At 46.8% G+C, this 18,079-nt stretch overlaps 2 protein-coding genes across 4 annotated transcripts in view; one reads left to right on the top strand and one right to left on the bottom strand.

The window, feature by feature from the left end:
- Window positions 1-13,790, top strand: part of plaa (phospholipase A2-activating protein) — a 19,807-nt gene extending 6,017 nt beyond the window's left edge. The window contains exons 6-14 of one of the 2 annotated variants that reach the window (XM_042070362.1): window positions 6,156-6,291; window positions 6,901-7,070; window positions 7,543-7,694; window positions 8,581-8,797; window positions 9,259-9,327; window positions 9,562-9,633; window positions 9,902-10,009; window positions 11,894-12,070; window positions 12,903-13,790. In XM_042070362.1, the coding sequence (XP_041926296.1) occupies window positions 6,156-6,291; window positions 6,901-7,070; window positions 7,543-7,694; window positions 8,581-8,797; window positions 9,259-9,327; window positions 9,562-9,633; window positions 9,902-10,009; window positions 11,894-12,070; window positions 12,903-13,477 (1,676 nt within the window). In that variant the 3' untranslated portion in view covers window positions 13,478-13,790. Of the gene's footprint in view, window positions 1-2,180; window positions 2,692-6,155; window positions 6,292-6,900; window positions 7,071-7,542; window positions 7,695-8,580; window positions 8,798-9,258; window positions 9,328-9,561; window positions 9,634-9,901; window positions 10,010-11,893; window positions 12,071-12,902 lie in introns of those variants that run through there. The other variant, XM_042070363.1, reaches the window with a different exon arrangement.
- Window positions 13,791-14,262: 472 nt separating this feature from the next.
- Window positions 14,263-18,079, bottom strand: part of tdrd7b (tudor domain containing 7 b) — a 34,556-nt gene continuing 30,739 nt past the window's right edge. For both annotated transcript variants that reach the window (XM_042070688.1, XM_042070689.1), the window contains 2 exons: window positions 17,755-17,915; window positions 14,263-16,215 (listed from right to left, as the gene is read on the bottom strand). In XM_042070688.1, coding sequence (XP_041926622.1) covers window positions 15,995-16,215; window positions 17,755-17,915 — 382 coding nt within the window. In that variant the 3' untranslated portion in view covers window positions 14,263-15,994. The remainder of the gene's footprint in view (window positions 16,216-17,754; window positions 17,916-18,079) is intronic.

The raw sequence follows: 18,079 nt of genomic DNA, 5'->3' as shown, positions 1-18,079 counted from the left end.
TCTTTCTCTTTCTCTCTCCTTGTCTCTCCATCCCTCCCTCCCTCTTCTCTTGTCTCTCTCTCTCTCTTTCTCTTTCTCTCTCTCCTTGTCTCTCCATCCCTCCCTCCCTCTTCTCTTGTCTCTCCATCCCTCTTTCTCTCTCTCTCTATCTCTCTCTCTCTCTCTCTCTCTCTCTCTCTCTCTCCATCCCTCCCTCTCTCTTCTCTTGTCTCTCTCTCTTTCTCTTTCTCTCTCTCCTTGTCTCTCCATCCCTCCCTCCCTCTTCTCTTGTCTCTCCATCCCTCTCCCTCTCTCTCTCTCTCTCTCTCTCTGCGCATGGACTGAGTGAGTGGGCGGAGCCGGAGCGTCTGTGAGTGAGCGTTGTGTGAGTGAGGCCGCTGTGCCTTTTCTTACCTGTTTTCTCTTTCTTACTTTTTCTGTTTTTTATTATTTTTTTCCTTTGTTGTTTGTTTGTCTTGTATGTTTTTGGGTTGGTAGGGTTAGGGGTTAGTGGAGTGCGTGTGTTTTTGTGGTTTTACCTGGGCGTCAGCTCCTGGTTTGGAGTATGGCTGCCTCAGGTAACACTAGGGGAAAGTTTGTTTGTCTCACGCGGCGGCATGGTATAAAGATATCCTCTACCGCCAGCGTAGAAGAGTGTAGCCTGGCAGTAGGTGAAATGGTTGGGCATGACAAAGTTTTGTCTGCTGCTCGTATGAATCAAGCAATCGTTTTGTTCCTTGAGTCCGTGGAGTTGGCCAACTTAGTGGTTGAACGCGGAGTAGAAATTGATGGTATTTTTAACTCAGTACTCCCTTTGTCTACCCCATCTAGGAAAGTAATCATTTCAAACATACCACCTTTCATTAGTGATGACATTCTTGTCCAGTCTCTATCCCGCTATGGCAAATTAGTTTCCCCGATCAAGAAGATCGCCATTTCCACGAAGTCTCCGCTTTTAAAGCATGTGGTATCTTTTAGGCGATATGTTTACATGGTTTTAAACAACAACACAGATGATCTTGATTTGACTTTGAATATCCAGGTCGACGATTTCAATTATGTCATATATGTCACAAGTAATCTGATGAGATGTTTTGGTTGTGGTTTGACGGGTCACCTAGTGCGTGCCTGTCCAGAAAAGTGCCCCAATACTACCGCCAATGTCAATGGTCAAAATGAGAATACTGGGGAGGGACAGTCTGCCAGTGATGAGGGGCCCACAAATGGTGGAGAGGCTGGGGTGGATGGTGATCAGTCACCAGGGGAAGGTTCTTCTAATGCCGATGCACCTGAAGTTAGACCATCAGATCAGGATGTGTCTGATGAGACAGTAAGGAACGGGGAAGAGGGGGCCGAGGCTGAAGCTCCAGAATATAATGTTATGCATACTGATAACTCGCCGAATTCCAACGTACTAGATCTTTCGGAGGACGCTTGCGGGGAGGATAGTCAGATCTTGGAAACAGAGGAAGTTCCCTTTAAAGTTCCAAAAGGTCTGAAGAGGGAAAGGGCTCGAGCTGAGTCTCATAGAAAGGTAAAAAAGAAAGATCTGGTTGTTGACGTTAATTCTACTGATGCAGAGAGCGAGGGGGAATTTTCTGATTGCAGCCTAAGGTGCAGTCTTCCCCAAAGCGGCTACACAGGGCGCGAGTACACTGTGGATGACTTAAAAACGTTTCTGAAGCAGACTAAAAATGCTAGGTGTGTTCAAGTTGATGAATACTTTCCCGATGTTGAACAGTTCATCGCTAAAACGAAGCTGTATATGGCCGAAGGTAGCTTTACTAGGCAGGAGGTCTACCGTTTGAATAAATTTCTCACAAAACTTAGAGCTCTGTTGAACGCTGATAGCCAGTCCACCCCAGCCCCTGTTAATTCCCAATGAATATGTTCTTTTTTTGCACTTTTTCCTTTATACTTATGAGTGGGTTTCAAATTGCTTCGCTTAATTTGAATGGAGCAAGAGACCGCACAAAGAGGGCGATGCTTTTTGAAACAATTAAAGAAAAAGCTATTGATGTTGTCTTTGCGCAGGAAACCCATACTGACGCAAGCAATAGCTCTGATTGGGCTTTGGAATTTGGGGGGTTATCGATCTTAAGTCATAATACCTCAACTAGTGGTGGTGTTGCTATTCTTTTTTCAGGTAGCTGTATCCCCTGTTCGTATGAGGTTGATGAAATTGTTAAAGGTAGACTCTTGAGAGTCAGAGCTCAATATGAAAATACTTTTTTTGTTTTTGTGTGTGTCTATGCCCCAACGGTTGGGAGGGAGAGAATGATTTTCTTAAGTATCCTGGATGATCTGTTAAAGAATTGTGATTCTGGGGAGTGTTTACTTCTTGGTGGGGATTTCAACTGTACTGAGCTAGCTATTGATAGGAATCATGTAGAGCCTCATATGCCATCACGTAGAAGGCTCATTGAGATAATGAAGTCCCACGACCTTTCTGATTTATGGAGGAACTTTCATATAAAGCAGAAACAGTACACATGGGTCCACTCAAATAATAACATATTATCTCTGGCAAGATTAGACAGGTTCTATACCTTTAAACATCAGTTCAGTTTTTTTAGAAGCTGTCTCATCCTGCCAGTAGGTTTTTCCGATCATAGTATGGTGCTTTGTAATTTTTTTGTTAGTGCCACCAGATATAAGAGCGCATACTGGCACTTTAACACTAGTCTTTTGAATGATGGTAAGTTTAGGGATGTTTTCAAGTTTTTCTGGAAGGATTTTAGATCCACAAAGCAGTCTTTTCAGTCTGTGCAACAGTGGTGGGATTTTGGAAAGGCCCAGATAAAACAGTTGTGTCAGCAGTATACTTCCTGTGTCACAAGAGATATAGCTCAACGCATGAAATTGTTGGAAAATGAGATACTGGAGCTCCAAGGTTTAGCTGAAAGTACAGGTAATCAGTTATATATGGAAAATTTGAAAATAAAAAAGAATTGTTTGGCCAACTTGCTGGGCATTAAAGCACAAGGAGCTCTGGTCAGGTCTCGCTTCCAGTGTGCAGAATTAATGGATGCACCTTCCAAATTCTTTTTTAATCTGGAAAAGAAAAATGGCCAAAAACGGCTTATACATGCTTTGGTTTCAGAAACTGGAGCCCTCTTATCTGACGATAAACAAATTCGTGAGAGAGCAGTTGATTTCTACAAGGTTTTGTATAGGAGTGAAATCTCCTATAAACAGGCCCTTGACAGTCCTTTTTTGACGAATCTTCCTAAGGTATCTAGAGAAGCTAATTGCGACCTTGGAAGGGTGATTACCCTGGCTGAGTTGGAAAAGGCCCTCCATGGTATGGAGTGTGGCAAGGCACCGGGGATCGATGGTCTGCCGGTTGACTTTTATAAGTCTTTCTGGACAGAAGTAGGCGCAGACCTACTGGTCGTTTTGAGGAACAGCTTGGCCAAGGGGCAGCTGCCACTCAGTTGTCGCAGAGCAGTTCTTACTCTGTTACCGAAGAAGGGAGATTTGAAGGATATCAGGTCATGGAGACCCGTGTCTGTTCTATGTGCGGAATATCGGCTGCTCTCTAAGGTTCTTGCTAATAGACTCAGTGAAGTTTTAGGGGAAGTCATTGCACCTGACCAGACCTACTGTGTGCCGGGCAGGCTTATTTGTGATAATATTTCTTTTATTAGAGACGTTTTGGAAATTGGTAAACTTTTACATTTGGACTTTGGCCTTGTTTCTGTTGATCAGGAAAAAGCTTTTGATAGAGTTGAACATAATTATTTATGGAGCGTCTTGACTGCTTTTGGCTTTAATCCTGTTTTTATAAAGAAAATTAGAGCTCTATACTGTGACAATGAAAGTATTCTGAAAATTAATGGTGACTTGTGTGCTCCTTTCAAGGTTTTTAGGGGAATTAGACAAGGATGCCCCCTCTCTGGAATGCTTTACTCCTTAGCCTTTGAGCCCCTGTTAGTACAGTTAAGAGCCAAACTAAAGGGTGTAACTCTTCCTGAGTGTAACATCTCTTTGAAGCTATCAGCTTATGCGGATGATGTAGCTATTCTGATTGAAAGCCAAAGGGATGTGGACACCATGTTAAATGTTTTTACTGATTTTAATCGGTTATCATCTGCCAGAGTTAATTGGGGAAAAAGTGTGGCCCTGTTGGCTGGAAAATGGCCTGATGGCACACCGTGCCTCCCAGGTGGGTTAACCTGGTCTAGGGACGGGTTTAAATATTTGGGTGTGTTTCTTGGAGATGATAACTTTGTTCTAAGGAATTTTGAGGGGATTGTTGAGAAGGTTAAGGGCCGTCTTGGCAAGTGGAGTTTTTTAATTAAAAAATTGTCCTATAGGGGCCGTGTTCTAATAATTAACAACCTGGTGGCTTCATCCCTTTGGCACAGACTTGCATGTATAGACCCTCCAGCACATGTTTTATCTAAAATACAATCTATTCTGGTTGATTTCTTTTGGGATGGTCTACACTGGGTCCAACAAGGCGTGCTTTTTTTATCCAAGGATGAGGGTGGACAAGGATTGGTCCACCTGCAGAGTAGGGCAGCAGCCTTTCGTCTTCAGTTCATACAGAGACTTTTGGATGGACCTGTAAATTCCAGTTGGAAGGCTGTGGCTTGTGCCATCCTAAGAACTTTTGAAGGCTTGGGTCTGGATAGGACCCTCTTCTGGATGAATCCTGCCTTAATGAACTTAAACAAGCTCCCTGTGTTTTATCGCAATACGTTTAAAGTATGGGGTCTTTTGAAAGTATGGAGACCTCAGAATACAAGTTCTCTCTTTTGGCTTTTGCAAGAGCCATTGATATATGGTTCATGTTTGGATCTTACGCATGAGAAGCATTTTCCTGCTTTTAGTGGGATGTTTTGCAAAGCGCGGGTCATCACTTTGAAGGACCTCCTGCCTTTAGCTGGGCCAGGTTTTGAGAATGCTGAAGGAGTGGCCGAACACATGAAAATGAGATCCATCCGTATAGTTAACAAATTCCTCTTGGAATTGCGGTCCCACTTCACAGATGCTAGTCTAGCAATGTTGGATCAGTATGCCAGGGGTTTAGTTATGCTAAATGAATGTGATCCTGTTCCATGTTTTAGTGTGTCCTCTGGATTTTGTAATGTCTTTTTGAAGGTTGAAGATTTTGTTTTTCTGGGTCCAAATCGCGCCTCTGGAAAGGCACTTTACAATCTTTGTGTAAAATCTCTGAATAGGAGGTGTTTGGAGTCTAGAGTTGACACACCTTGGCGTGCTGTTCTACATGTAGAACAGGATGTCAAACCACACTGGAGATCCTTTTACAAGTCACCATTAATTAAAAAGGTGGGGGATTTACAATGGAGGATTTTATATGGTGCAGTTGCTGTAAATTCTTTTGTTTGTGTTTTGAACTCTGATGTGAGGCATGAGTGCCCGTTTTGCAATGACAGGGAAACTGTTTTTCACGCTTTTATGCAATGCACACGCCTGATGCCTTTATTTTCCATTTTACAGAAACTGTTCACTTACTTCAATGAAAGTTTTTCAATGGAAACATTTATTTTTGGTTTTAATTATGTACAGAAGCGAAGGCACAAATGTCAGTTGTTGAATTTTATCATTGGACAGGCTAAGATGTCTATATATGTTAGCAGGAGGAATAAGGTTGAGCATAACTCAAGATCTGATCTTTTAATGGTATTTGCAATCTTGGTGAGATCAAGGATTTTAATTGATTTTGGTTTCTACAAGGAAATGAGTGATCTTGAAACCTTTGAGATTATATGGTGTCAGGAAAATGCTCTGTGTATGGTTGTAGAGGATAAAGTGCAATTTAATACCTTGTTAGACGTTCCTGTGCCTGCTGTTTAACATACATAACTAGATGTGTCTTCTATTTATTTATTTATTTATTTTTTAATCATTCATCTTTGAGATGACTGTGTATGTCTTTTAGCTATTTGTAATAAAGGTTTTTATAAATTCAATTCTCTCTCTTTCTCTTTCTCTCTCTCCCTCTTTCTCTCTCTCTCTCCATCCCTCTCTCTCTCTCTCCATCCCTCTCTCTCTCTCTCCATCTCTCTCTCTCTCCATCTCTCTGTCTCTCCATCCCTCTCTCTCTCCTCTTGTCTCTCCATCCCTCCCTCTTCTCTTCTCCCTCCAATCCCTCCGTCTCTCTCGTCTTCTCTCTCCATCTCTCCCTCCATCCCTCTCTCTCCCAGACTTCATCAGTACAGGTGAGGACCGTTCAGTGAGAGTGTGGAAGCAGGGTGAATGTGTTCAGACCATTCGCCTGCCTGCCCAATCGGTGTGGTGCTGCTGCCTGCTGACCAATGGGGACATTGCAGTGGGTGCCAGGTGAGGAATGCCCTTATCTTGCCTTTATACGTACCCAAGAAGCTGACGTGCTTCCTCCCAGGGATGCTACTCTTCTTGTAGAAAATATATTTCTCTTGAACACTAATGTAACAAGCATGAGGCCCAACAATGTCCCAACAGTTTTGTTTTTAATGGTAAATAGGCTTGGTTGTTGACTTGCCACTGTGGGAAATCTCATATCTATCCACCATATTCTCCAGCCAACAATGTGCGCCGCCATGACACCTCAGTATTCAGAAATCCAATGCTCCGTTGTATTGATTTTAATGTGGCGGTAGAGAGGGCTTGACGTATCTATGCCATGTAAAAAGCAACGTTTATATATTTCTCTGTCAGTCATATATCATATAGAATATCCATATTGAGTGCAGAATTGTCAACATTTCGAAAGTTGAAGCATATTCTAGTTAGCCTATTCCTCTATTTTCATACAATGAGCATCCAAGTATCCAGTAATGATTCAGTGCTAATGGATAGCAGGAGTTCTACAGACAACAAATGCAGAGACCCAGATGACCTAGATAGTGGAAAAGAAAACGTCATGTATTAAGTGTGTGTGTGTGTGTGTGTCTCGCCATCCCTCCATAGTGACGGGATCATCCGGGTGTTCACGGAGTCGGAGGAGCGTGTGGCAAGTGCGCAGGACCTACAGGCCTTTGAGGACGAGCTCTCCAAAGCCACCATCGACCCCAAGACGGGAGACCTGGGAGACATCAAGATGGAGGAACTCCCTGGGAGGGAACACCTGGATGAACCAGGTGAGATTTGAGCTTCTCTACCTCTGATCCAGGTGAGGTTTGAGCTTCTCTACCTCTGATCCAGGTGAGGTTTGAGCTTCTCTACCTCTGATCCAGGTGAGGTTTAAGCTTCTCTACCTGAATTAACCAGGTGAGAACCTAGTGAAATGAAAGGAACTTCTGTCCTGTATTATGGTTATGGTAATGGTGCCTTTTTTCCCCGAATGGTCACACACACACACACACACACACACACACACACACACACACACACACACACACACTCACAGTTACAATGTGAAACATTGGGAGAATTGGAAATTGAGTTGGGTGTATTATTAACTTAACAATTGTAATATTAATAAATGTACAGTATGTATTATTTGTTTTGTGTTGTATTACTTGTGCTTTCTACATGATTCTAAGCAATCTGTGTGTGTGCGTGTGCGTGCGTGTGTGTTGCGTGCGTGCGTGTGTGTGTGTGTGTGTGTAGGTAACCGTGACGGCCAGACGCGTCTGATCAGGGAGGATGACCACGTTGAGGCGTACCAGTGGAGCGTGAGTGAAGCTCGCTGGATGAAGATCGGAGACGTGGTGGGGGGGTCCTCCCAGCAGAAGTCCGAGAGGGTCATGTACGAGGGCAAGGTGAGTGGCCGCACGCACACACACACACACATGCATACACGCACACACACACACACACACACACACACACACACACACATTCAGGAGTGTGTCTGAACAGCTGTTGATTTAGCTTCATATGTTTTTATGATTTCAGTGGTCTGTCAGTTATTGCTAATAATTTGGTCATGTAAATATATGTGAATAGTAAGCAGCCTTACTGATGAAAGGAATTATCCGGTGTAAAATGCACTTTAGATCAATTTACGGATAATTGGGAGTACATACGTTGAGTTGACATCAAAATCATGTCATTCGGATGTGTTTTGAGAAAGTTACTCCACACTCGGCAATCGACTCCTACGGACTTTCCCCTAAAGATGGCAGCTGCAGCAGCAACATTTCCAGAAAGGTACTGGCTTGATGAAATTCATTCTGGACTCTCTATCCGACCACATAAAGACCTCGGGATACTTCGGTTTGGCTTTACGGACCCTCTACTCACTACCACGTAAGTGTAATGTTTGGAACTGTAGAAGAGGTATAAAAATAGCGTTTTGTAGCGGCGAAATGACATGCCCGGGTCACTTCCAGGCTAACGAGTTTTGACTAAAAACGGTAAAATCGAACTTTCTCAACGTATGTACTCCCAATCATCCGTAAATTGATCTAAAGTGCATTTTACTCCGGATAATTCCTTTAAATCACCACTGAAGCATTGACAAAACATGAGGTCACATGACTCCATGACCTCACATGACCTCACATGACCCCATGACCCCTAGAGTTCACATGACCCCATGACCTCACATGAGCCCATGACCCCTAGAGTTCACACGAGGCCTCCACTTTGTGTGGATCTGACTCTCCATTCGTCTGCACTTCTCTGTCTCCCCCCGGTGGTCAGGAGTATGACTTTGTCTTCACCATCGACGTGAACGAGGGCGGCCCGTCCATGAAGCTGCCCTACAACGTGACGGAGGACCCGTGGCTGACCGCCCACAACTTCCTGCAGAAGAACGACCTGAGCCCCATGTTCCTGGACCAGGTGGCCAACTTCATCATCGAGAACACTAAAGGCCACACGCTGGGCCCTGCGCCCTCCTCCAGCGACCCCTTCACCGGTGAGTGCCCGCGGTGCCCGCTGCCCCTGTGTGCCAACTCCGCTCCACAGGGACCAGCCATAGACCTTTCACACAGCTTCTGTATTTTTGACCGGAAATACGCAATCGTCATGGAAATCTTCTTCTCAATAGTGTACCCAGGCCACATGGTAAAATCAGCCTCAATAGTGTACCCAGGCCACATGGTAATAGTGTACCCAGGCCACATGGTAATAGTGTACCCAGGCCACATGGTAATAGTGTACATGTAGTGTACCCAGGCCACATGGCAATAGTGTACCCAGGCCACATGGTAATAGTGTACATGTAGTGTACCCAGGCCACATGGCAATAGTGTACCCAGGCCACATGGTGATAGTGTACCCAGGCCTCATGGTGATAGTGTACCCAGGCCACATGATAAGTGTTCAACATCTCCTTTTCCCCATCCTGACGCTGACCACCTGTTCTGCCCCCTGCAGGTTCGGGCAGGTATATCCCCGGCGCCTCCGACGATGGCCTCAGAGGAGGAGCAGCGGATCCCTTCACAGGTGCGGGCTGGACTGGACTGGGCTGGGCTGGGCTGGGCTGGGCTGGGCTGTGTGTGTGAACTTGAGTCAGGACAGACCTAGATGTGTTCTAGAGTGGGCTACAATAGCAAATACAGTGTGTTCTGACAACACAGACACACACACACAGACACAGAGTGTGGTCTGACACACACACACATGCACACAGAGTCTGACTGGCAGCCTGGGGTAACATGATTGTGTGTTTCCCTGCAGGTGCTGGTAGGTATATACCTGGATCAGGACCTTCGCCCCCAGGATCTGCTGGAGTGGCAGACCCTTTTACAGGTGAGACACACACACACACACACACACACACATACACACTTATATACTGTATATACACACACATACACACTTGTGTGTATGTGTGTGTATATACAGTATATAATATATATATATATATATATATACACACACACACACATATATACACACTTATATACACACACACACACACACACACACACACACACACACACACACACACACACACACACACACACTCACACACAGTGGTTGATGATATTTAACGTGTCCAATGTGTGTGCTGCAGGGGGCAGTGCGTACTCTTCGGCTAGCAACAGGCAAACCAGGACCAACATCTACTTTCCCAAGACAGACGGGGTCACCTTCGAACAGGCCAATGCCACACAGATACTGGGTGAGCAGAAACACAGCTGTGTGTGTGTATGAGTGTGAAAATGTGTGTGAGAATGTGTGTGAGTGAGAGAGAGAGAGAGTCTCTGTGTGTCAGTGTATGTGAGTCACCATGCATGGAGCGTTGGGTGCTAAAGTGTGTGTGTGAGTGAAAGAGAGAGTCTCTGTGTGTCAGTGTGTGTGTCACCATGCATGGAGCTTTGGGTGCTAAAGTGTGTGTGAGAGAGAGAGAGCCTGTGTGTGTGTGTGTGTGTGAGCGCCAGTGTGTTTGGCTGATTGTGTGTGTGTGAGTGAGAGAGAGCCAGTGTGTTTGGCTGATTTGGCTGACTGTGTGAGATGCTCAGACACTGTGAGGTCAGCCCGTGCGTAGTGTGTGGCGTGCGTGGTGTGTGTGTGTGTGTGTGTGTGTGTGTGTGTGTGTGTGTGTGGTGTGTGTGTGTGTGGCATGTAGGGCTTCATTGTGCTAAATCTGATGCCTAGCAGAAAAGGGAGCTGTCCCAGGGGAGAGTTCACAAAGAGTCTGTCTGAACACGCATTACTGGCAACACCAAACCCCAGCACAGGCAGGAGATTAAGGGCCCGTCCCAATACCTCCCCTTCCCTTAGATTTTTGCCCTAACCCTTGTTTTTGCACGTGACAATGGGTGTCCCATTACTTTAGGGAGCAAGGGGAGTGCTATTTTCCCCTTAAAATCAACTCTCGAAATACTGTATAGCCAGGACCGATGCAGGCTTAAAACAGTGGAGATGAACGGCATCGTGGAGCGTGAGATCAGTCTATGAGCAAGTTCTCCTGCATGAGATCAGTCTATGAGCAAGTTCTCCTGCGTGAGATCAGTCTATGAGCAAGTTCTCCTGCGTGAGCTAACGGTATCATGTAGCATGAGATCAGTCAGTCTAGCCGTGGCCCACTAGTTAGCACTCTGGACTTTTAACCGGAGGGTTGCCGGTTCGAGCCCCGACCAGTGGGCTGTGGCTGAAGTGCCCTTGAGCAAGGCACCTAACCCCTCACTGCTCCCCGAGCGCCGCTTTTGTTGCAGGCAGCTCACTGCGCCGGGATTAGTGTGTGCTTCACCTCACTGTGTGTTCACTGTGTGCTGTTTGTGTTTCACTAATTCACCGATTGGGTTAAATGCAGAGACCAAATTTCCCTCACGGGATCAAAAGAGTATATATACTTATACTATACTTACTATGAGCAAGTTCTCCTGCGTGAGATCAGTCTATGAGCAAGTTCTCCTGCATGAGATCAGTCTATGAGCAAGTTCTCCTCTCCTCTATTGTTTTGCCGATTCCTTTTATTTCTGAAACACAACCACTTTTTAGCCTGTTTGTAACATATGAAGGGACTGATTGATATTAGGCAAAACTCACCCTCTTTTTTCTGCCCCCCCCCTCCTCCTCCTCCACCTCTCCCCCTCCCTCTTCTCCTATCTCCCCTCTCCCCCTCCCTCTTCTCCTATCTCCCCTCTCCCCCTCTCCTCTTCTCTAACCCTCATCTCCCTCTCCTCTTCTCCTATCTCCTCCTCTCCCCTCCTCCTCTCCCCTCCTCCCTCTCTCCCCCTCCTCCTCTCCTCCTCCTCTCCCCCTCCTCCTCTCCTCCTCCTCTCCCCCTCCTCCTCTCCTCCTCCTCTCCCCTCCTCCTCCTCCTCTCCCCTCCTCCTCCTCCTCTCCCCTCCTCCTCCTCCTCTCCCCTCCTCCCTCTCCCCTCCTCCCTCTCTCCCCCTCCTCCCTCTCTCCCCCTCCTCCCTCTCTCCCCCTCCTCCTCCTCTCCCCTCCTCCTCCTCCTCTCCCCTCCTCCCTCTCTCCCCCTCCTCCTACCTCTCTCCCCCTCCTCCTCCTCCCCTTCCTCCTCCTCCTCTCCCCCCCTCCTCCTCCTCCTGTGTAGCTAAGCTGAAGGAGCTGAACGGAGGAGCTCCTGAGGAGCACAGGCTGTCTGAGGAGGTGCTGGGCGGGCTGGAGCAGCTGCTGTTGGCCGTGTGTGACCTCAAAGGATCCCAGCAGCTGCAGCCGCCCACAGACCAGCAGATCAACCTGCTCCTGAAGACCGCACACTGGCCTGAGGGTAAGGACAATACACACACACACACACACACACACACACACACACACACACACACGTACGTACACACACATACGTACACACACACACACACATACCAGGTCCTGGCCAGAAATCAACCAGGCAGTCTTTTGTCTGTCTTGTCTCACAAAGAATTTGTGTGTGTGTGTGTGTGTGTGTGAGATGGGGAGGGAGCTGTGTAGTGGAAGAGAGGGGTTGCTAGGTGCTAAGTTGTAAATCTGCGCTCTAGGAACACGAGGAATCTCACACATCGCTGCCCAGTGGACAGACTACAGGCAGGGGTCCGCCAACCACTACATAGATCACACACACACACACACACACACACACACACACACACACACACACACACACAGTTAAATATTACACCACACAGACTACAGGCAGACAATAGACGGCAGTTAGCAACTCCCTCTCTAGCGAGACCCCAGTGATGTCTTGGTTACTTTGTAGAAAACAAATGGACAAATAAATTCACCAGCGCAGTGTAAGATACAGGATGCCCCCATATGGTGCACAATATTACTAACTGCCCCCATGTGAGTGCACAATATTACTAACTGCCCCCATGTGAGTGCACAATATTACTAACTGCCCCCATATTAGTGCACAATATTACTAACTGCCCCCATGTGAGTGCACAATATTACTAACTGCCCCCATATTAGTGCACAATATTACTCCATAACCAGTGACTTGTAAAACCTGAGCTTTGGGTTTCTTTCATCCCCCATGGGCCCCCCAGTGCCGGACATCTTGTTTCTCTGACTGACTTCCTGTCCTCCTCCTCCTCCTCCTTCTTCTGTGCCTGCAGACATCGTGTTCCCCGTGCTGGACATCCTGCGGCTGGCGGTGCGCCACCCGGAGGTGAACGCGCGCCTGTGCGGCGGCAGCGAGGGTGTGAGCCTGTGCAACCACCTGCTGTCCCTCATGGGCCCCCAGGGCCGGCCGGCCAATCAGATGCTGGCGCTGCGCACGCTCTGCAACTGCTTTGCGGCAGCCCGCGGGCGCCATCTTCTCCTGGCCCAGCGCGAGGCCGTGCTGACCCGCGCGTCCGACCTGCGCTCCGTCTGCAACAAGAACATCCACGTGGCGCTGGCCACGCTCGTGCTCAACTACGCCGGGCAGCTGCTGGGTCAGGGTCCGTCGGAGCTGGAGGCCAAGGCGCAGTGCCTGTCGGTGGCTAGCGCCGCCCTGGAGGTTGTGCAGGACAGGGAGGCCGTGTTCCGGCTGCTGGTGGCACTGGGCACCACGGTGTCGGGCGACGCCACCGCCAGGGACCTGGCGCGCTCGCTCGGCGTGCCCGCGCAGATCAACAAGTACTCGGGCGTGGCAGAGCCAGCCAAAGTGGGCGAATGCTGCCGACTGCTACTGGATGAACTACAGTGACCCCCGAACTCCCCTCCCACCCCCACACACACCTTAAAAAAATGAATACGGGGCACCCTGACCTTGCTGTGACCTCTACTCCTGGAACCCTTTACCCAATTCATACTTAACATCCATCTACTCCAGTCTATTCCAAAACAAGCACACACACACACACACACACACACACACACACACACACACACACACACACACATACATATCCATATTTTTAGTTTCTATTTAACATGATCAGTTGTTTTGGTGGTGATTGATTTGACTTGAATGCATGTGGTGAAAATAAATGCGACGTACAAATGGAAGCTTTCCTAAAGCACGGCTCATGTCGTCCCTTATAAGCTAGCAGATGTACAGTAGGTGGGGTCGCTATGTACCATGTCAGATCCAGTCACATACAAAGCATTGCAAAATGGCTGACCTTCAGACAGACTGTGTACATTTTTTTTGTGTTAACATTCATGTTTTATCAGTAAGATGTGATATGGGGTGTGTGTGTGTGTGTGTGTGTGTCTACCCCTCTGCAGTGTGTTAATGTGTAAACAGATTCATTTCCTGAAAATATTACTTGTTCAATATTTTTGTTTTGTTGTTTTTAGACTCTTGAGTATTCCATCAGGAAGTGCTTTCAGGAGGCTTGCATTTGTTCCCCTCATTGGTAAGACCAGTCTGGTCTCAAATTGCTTTCTGATGGGTGCAGAACATCTAAGTGTCTTCCCCATGTTGTAAAATCAGTCTTATCCTAAAGTCCCCTGGAAATTGGGTCAATGACACCAGAAACACACAAGTGAGTTTTTAATTACCTTTATTCCTAAAACATTTCTGAATATGCGTTCAATCCTGCGCTCCAACCATACACATTAATGCTTAGTGTTAAAGGTTTTGTCAAGACTGTAGGTTTTGATGTCAATATAATTCAGCCATTTGATCACCAGAAGCTTAAACCAAGCTGGAGCTATGCTACACACCTTAGCAAATCCCACTCAAGTCATGCAACTGAACTCTGCCAGTCTATGCTAAAGACAAAAGTTAAACAACATTAAAAGGAGGTAAATAGTCTAGTGCCCCCTGCCCCCAGGAGCAGTACTGCAGCACTAGCTGAACTAAAAGCAGACCAAATGGCTTCGTCACATATCGATGGAGGAAAAGGAATGTATCGCTACATTTGTTTTTCTTGTAAACCTGTTAAAATATCAGACTGCAGAATGCCAGACTGTTGAGCAGGCCTATGTAAACATCTTACTCTTAAATCCCAGGGGTGGCCTTCCAAGTTCATTGTTTAGTAACTGATCCAGATAAGCCAAGTCAGAGTAAGTGGTGAACTTCTAATTAAAAGAGCCCAACGGTCTCATTCTCCTAGCAATAGCCTACATAGTCGTAGGGTCATAGACGTACAATATGGGGGGGTTGTAACCCCAAATACTCAAAACCTTCAAATGCATATGTATAAATACTGTATGTCATCATGTTATACAGCAGTTGAACTCGACTGTTTAACTCAAAGTTCCGACCCTTCATAGGGCCTGGGTTTGAATACCGAAACCCACAGTCACAAATCTGTGCAGCTCTGGATAAAAGCGTCTGCTAAATACTAATCACTTTAATTTTTACTTTGACTTATTCAGATCAACCGCTAAAGCATGGGCTTGGAATCCCCCTTGGACCGAGGCTCTAGAACTGGGCACACCCAGATTTGGTGCCATTTCAATCCCGCTCAAGTCCAAATCCCATTCGAGAGTCTACAGTGTTGGGAGACCCCAAGCTCTCTTCTGTGAAAAATTATGTTTTAAACTTGTGCGTTGAGCTTTGAAAGCTCTGAAATCTTAAAGCCATGTCAGAGGTGCTAGCTTAGACCTTTTTGTTGGATGACGTAAGCTGGAAGCACATATAATGTCCCCCCCCCCCCCCCCCCACACACACACACACACACACACACACACAACCAGGGCTGGAGTCAACGTACTTCACCTGAATTTCAAGCTTGACTTTCCAGTCAGTTGTCTGCCAGTAGGCCTACTAGAAACACACTGTACCACAAAGTGCGACCTTCTTCACAGGTTGAGCTAACGTTAGCATTTGACTGAGCAAACAAAATCATAATTCAACTCTCTAAAAGAATGTGTCATTAAACAAGTCAGCCCTTCTGGCTCGCCAAAACAGACCTTATGACATTGTTTATCACATCACAAGTGATGATTAGAACATGCTCAGCACTTGTTAAATCCTACAGCATGTCAAGACGTACTCCACCTGTCTTTCATCGTGCTTTTACACTACCTCAACCTGCTGCAAGCCCTTTTACTGTAAACCGCCAGGGGTTGGATAAGAGGACAGAGACACCCCAGACAACATCCCTAAACACACCCGTTGCTCACACACACGCACACGACACACTCGCATGAGACTAGTTTCACTAGTCCCTAACTTATCCCGCCGCTTGCTTGCTTGCTAACGGCCGGCCCCTTCTCGTGCACACTGCTGTTGTTGCTGCTGCTGCTGCTGTTGTTGTAGCGATTGTTGTTAGGCGGCCTTGGTGAGCTCGTCGGCAAACTCGGCCATGATGTCATGCACCCAGACATCGTGCTCCTCCTGCGACGTGTCCACTAGGTAGACAGTCACCTTGCGGTCCCAGGCGTTGGGCGCCTCCTGCACGGCCTCCAGCTGGGCCACCAGGGGCTTCTTCTCCACGTGGTTCCGGAACACGATGGACGCCTCCTCCGACCACTGCCGAGGCTTCACACCTGGAGGGACAACAAGCCCGTGTGTAAGACCACTGTTGATCAGGCACAGAGGCACGTTCTCTCTCTCGCTCTCTCACACATAACAAACAGCGGTCTGCGTAAAATCATATCGGATCATTCTCTACATTAAAGGTGCTCTAAGCGATGTTGGGTAACGTCACTTCTATTGACTTTCAAACAAAACAGAGAGCTAGCTCACTACTTCCTCCCCCTCCCTCCCGTGCAATTGAAACTCTCCTACACACCCATCTCATCTGTGATTTGCTGGAACAGTTTGTTATGTTTTTATGGGCTAGGTTTGCCCAGGTTGTCTTTGTTGCCGTTTTTGGAGCCTGGGCTGTCCACAGAGGTCGCATTTTTTTTACAGTGTATTCAGGACACAGACAGCCAGTGGTTGGTTAGGTGATGTTTGCAGTAAGTGACATAAAATGTTTTAGCCTAAAAGACGCGTGGCATCGCTTAGAGTACCTTTAACCACAGCAGTTACAACAGGTGTGTTTTTGGGCCTAGTGTGGCATTTCACATACACACACACACAAACTGGCCTGTGCAGGTATAAAGGTACATACAGTATGTATCTGTTACCAAGTCAACATCTAGTCAGACAATCCAATAAACAAAATGCAATTCAATCAAAAATAATATGCATGCAATAACAAGCACGGCCCCCAGGAGGCGCACATGCACTAAAACACCTGCTAATGATACTCCTAAGAGATCACACATGCAGACAAGAAGCTGACACTTCGCCTTTAGTGGTGATCTCTATTCTCTGTTTAAGGACACATTTGACCCATTTTCCCACAATTTTAAGTAGATTCTTGAGGTCTTAATAAAACATTTGTGTCATGCTTTGATCAAAATACCAAAATGATGAAGCAACCACACAGTTTTCAACCCTGTGTGAAAAGCCCTGTCCAGATCAGCTTGTTTGTGTGCCTGTTATTTTACAAACACAAGCATTGTGCACGATGGCCTGTTATTTTACACACACAAGCATTGTGCACGATGGGCTGTTATTTTACACACACAAGCATCGTGCACGATGGCCTGTTATTTTACAAACACAAGCATTGTGCACGATGGCCTGTTATTTTACACACACAAGCATTGTGCATGATGGCCTGTTATTTTACAAACACAAGCATTGTGCACGATGGCTTAGCTTCAGTATGTTGCTAACAGGTCCCAAGCTTGTGGGAAAAACACAACCTTTCGCTCTTCAGTGGGTGGAGACTTAATCCAGATAGGTCAAATTGATGTGATGCTATTAAACAAGCTGGCAGACTTGATGTTACTTGACCAGCAAATCTGAATAATCTGAATCAAATGTATAATATGTCTTACAATATGCCCCCTTTAAATGCAATGTATATGTAGGCAATGTTGCATGTACTGCATGTTAAAATGCTTTAGATACATTGCTGTCCATACCTGCTAGCTGGGCATTGCTAGCTGGGCATTGCTCACCATATCATACCTGCTAGCTGGGCATTGCTGACCATATCATATCTGCTAGCTGGGCACTGCTGACCATACCTGCTAGCTGGGCAGTGATTCCCTGGAAGGGCAGCTGCCGGAACTCCTGGATGAGCGGACGCAGCTGGGTGCAGCTGACCAGCTCGTGTTTGCCGTAATCCAGTTCGTAGACGGACACCAAGCCGTTGGTCAGGATCCCCTTCACCAGCACACGATGCCAGCTGGGGAGCAGAACACACGGGGGGGGGGGGGTTCAGTCGTGACGTCATATCACTTAAAGCACAGGGTCAGTCGTGACGTCATTCACATAAAGCACAGGGTCAGTCGTGACGTCATATCACTTAAAGCACAGGGTCAGTCGTGACGTCATATCACATAAAGCACA

This window comes from Alosa sapidissima, chromosome 18 (genome assembly GCF_018492685.1).
Source record: "Alosa sapidissima isolate fAloSap1 chromosome 18, fAloSap1.pri, whole genome shotgun sequence".
Lineage (NCBI taxonomy): Eukaryota > Metazoa > Chordata > Actinopteri > Clupeiformes > Clupeidae > Alosa > Alosa sapidissima.
The sequence above is the reverse complement of the archived record's forward strand: the minus strand, read 5'-3'. Positions and strand labels throughout refer to the sequence as shown.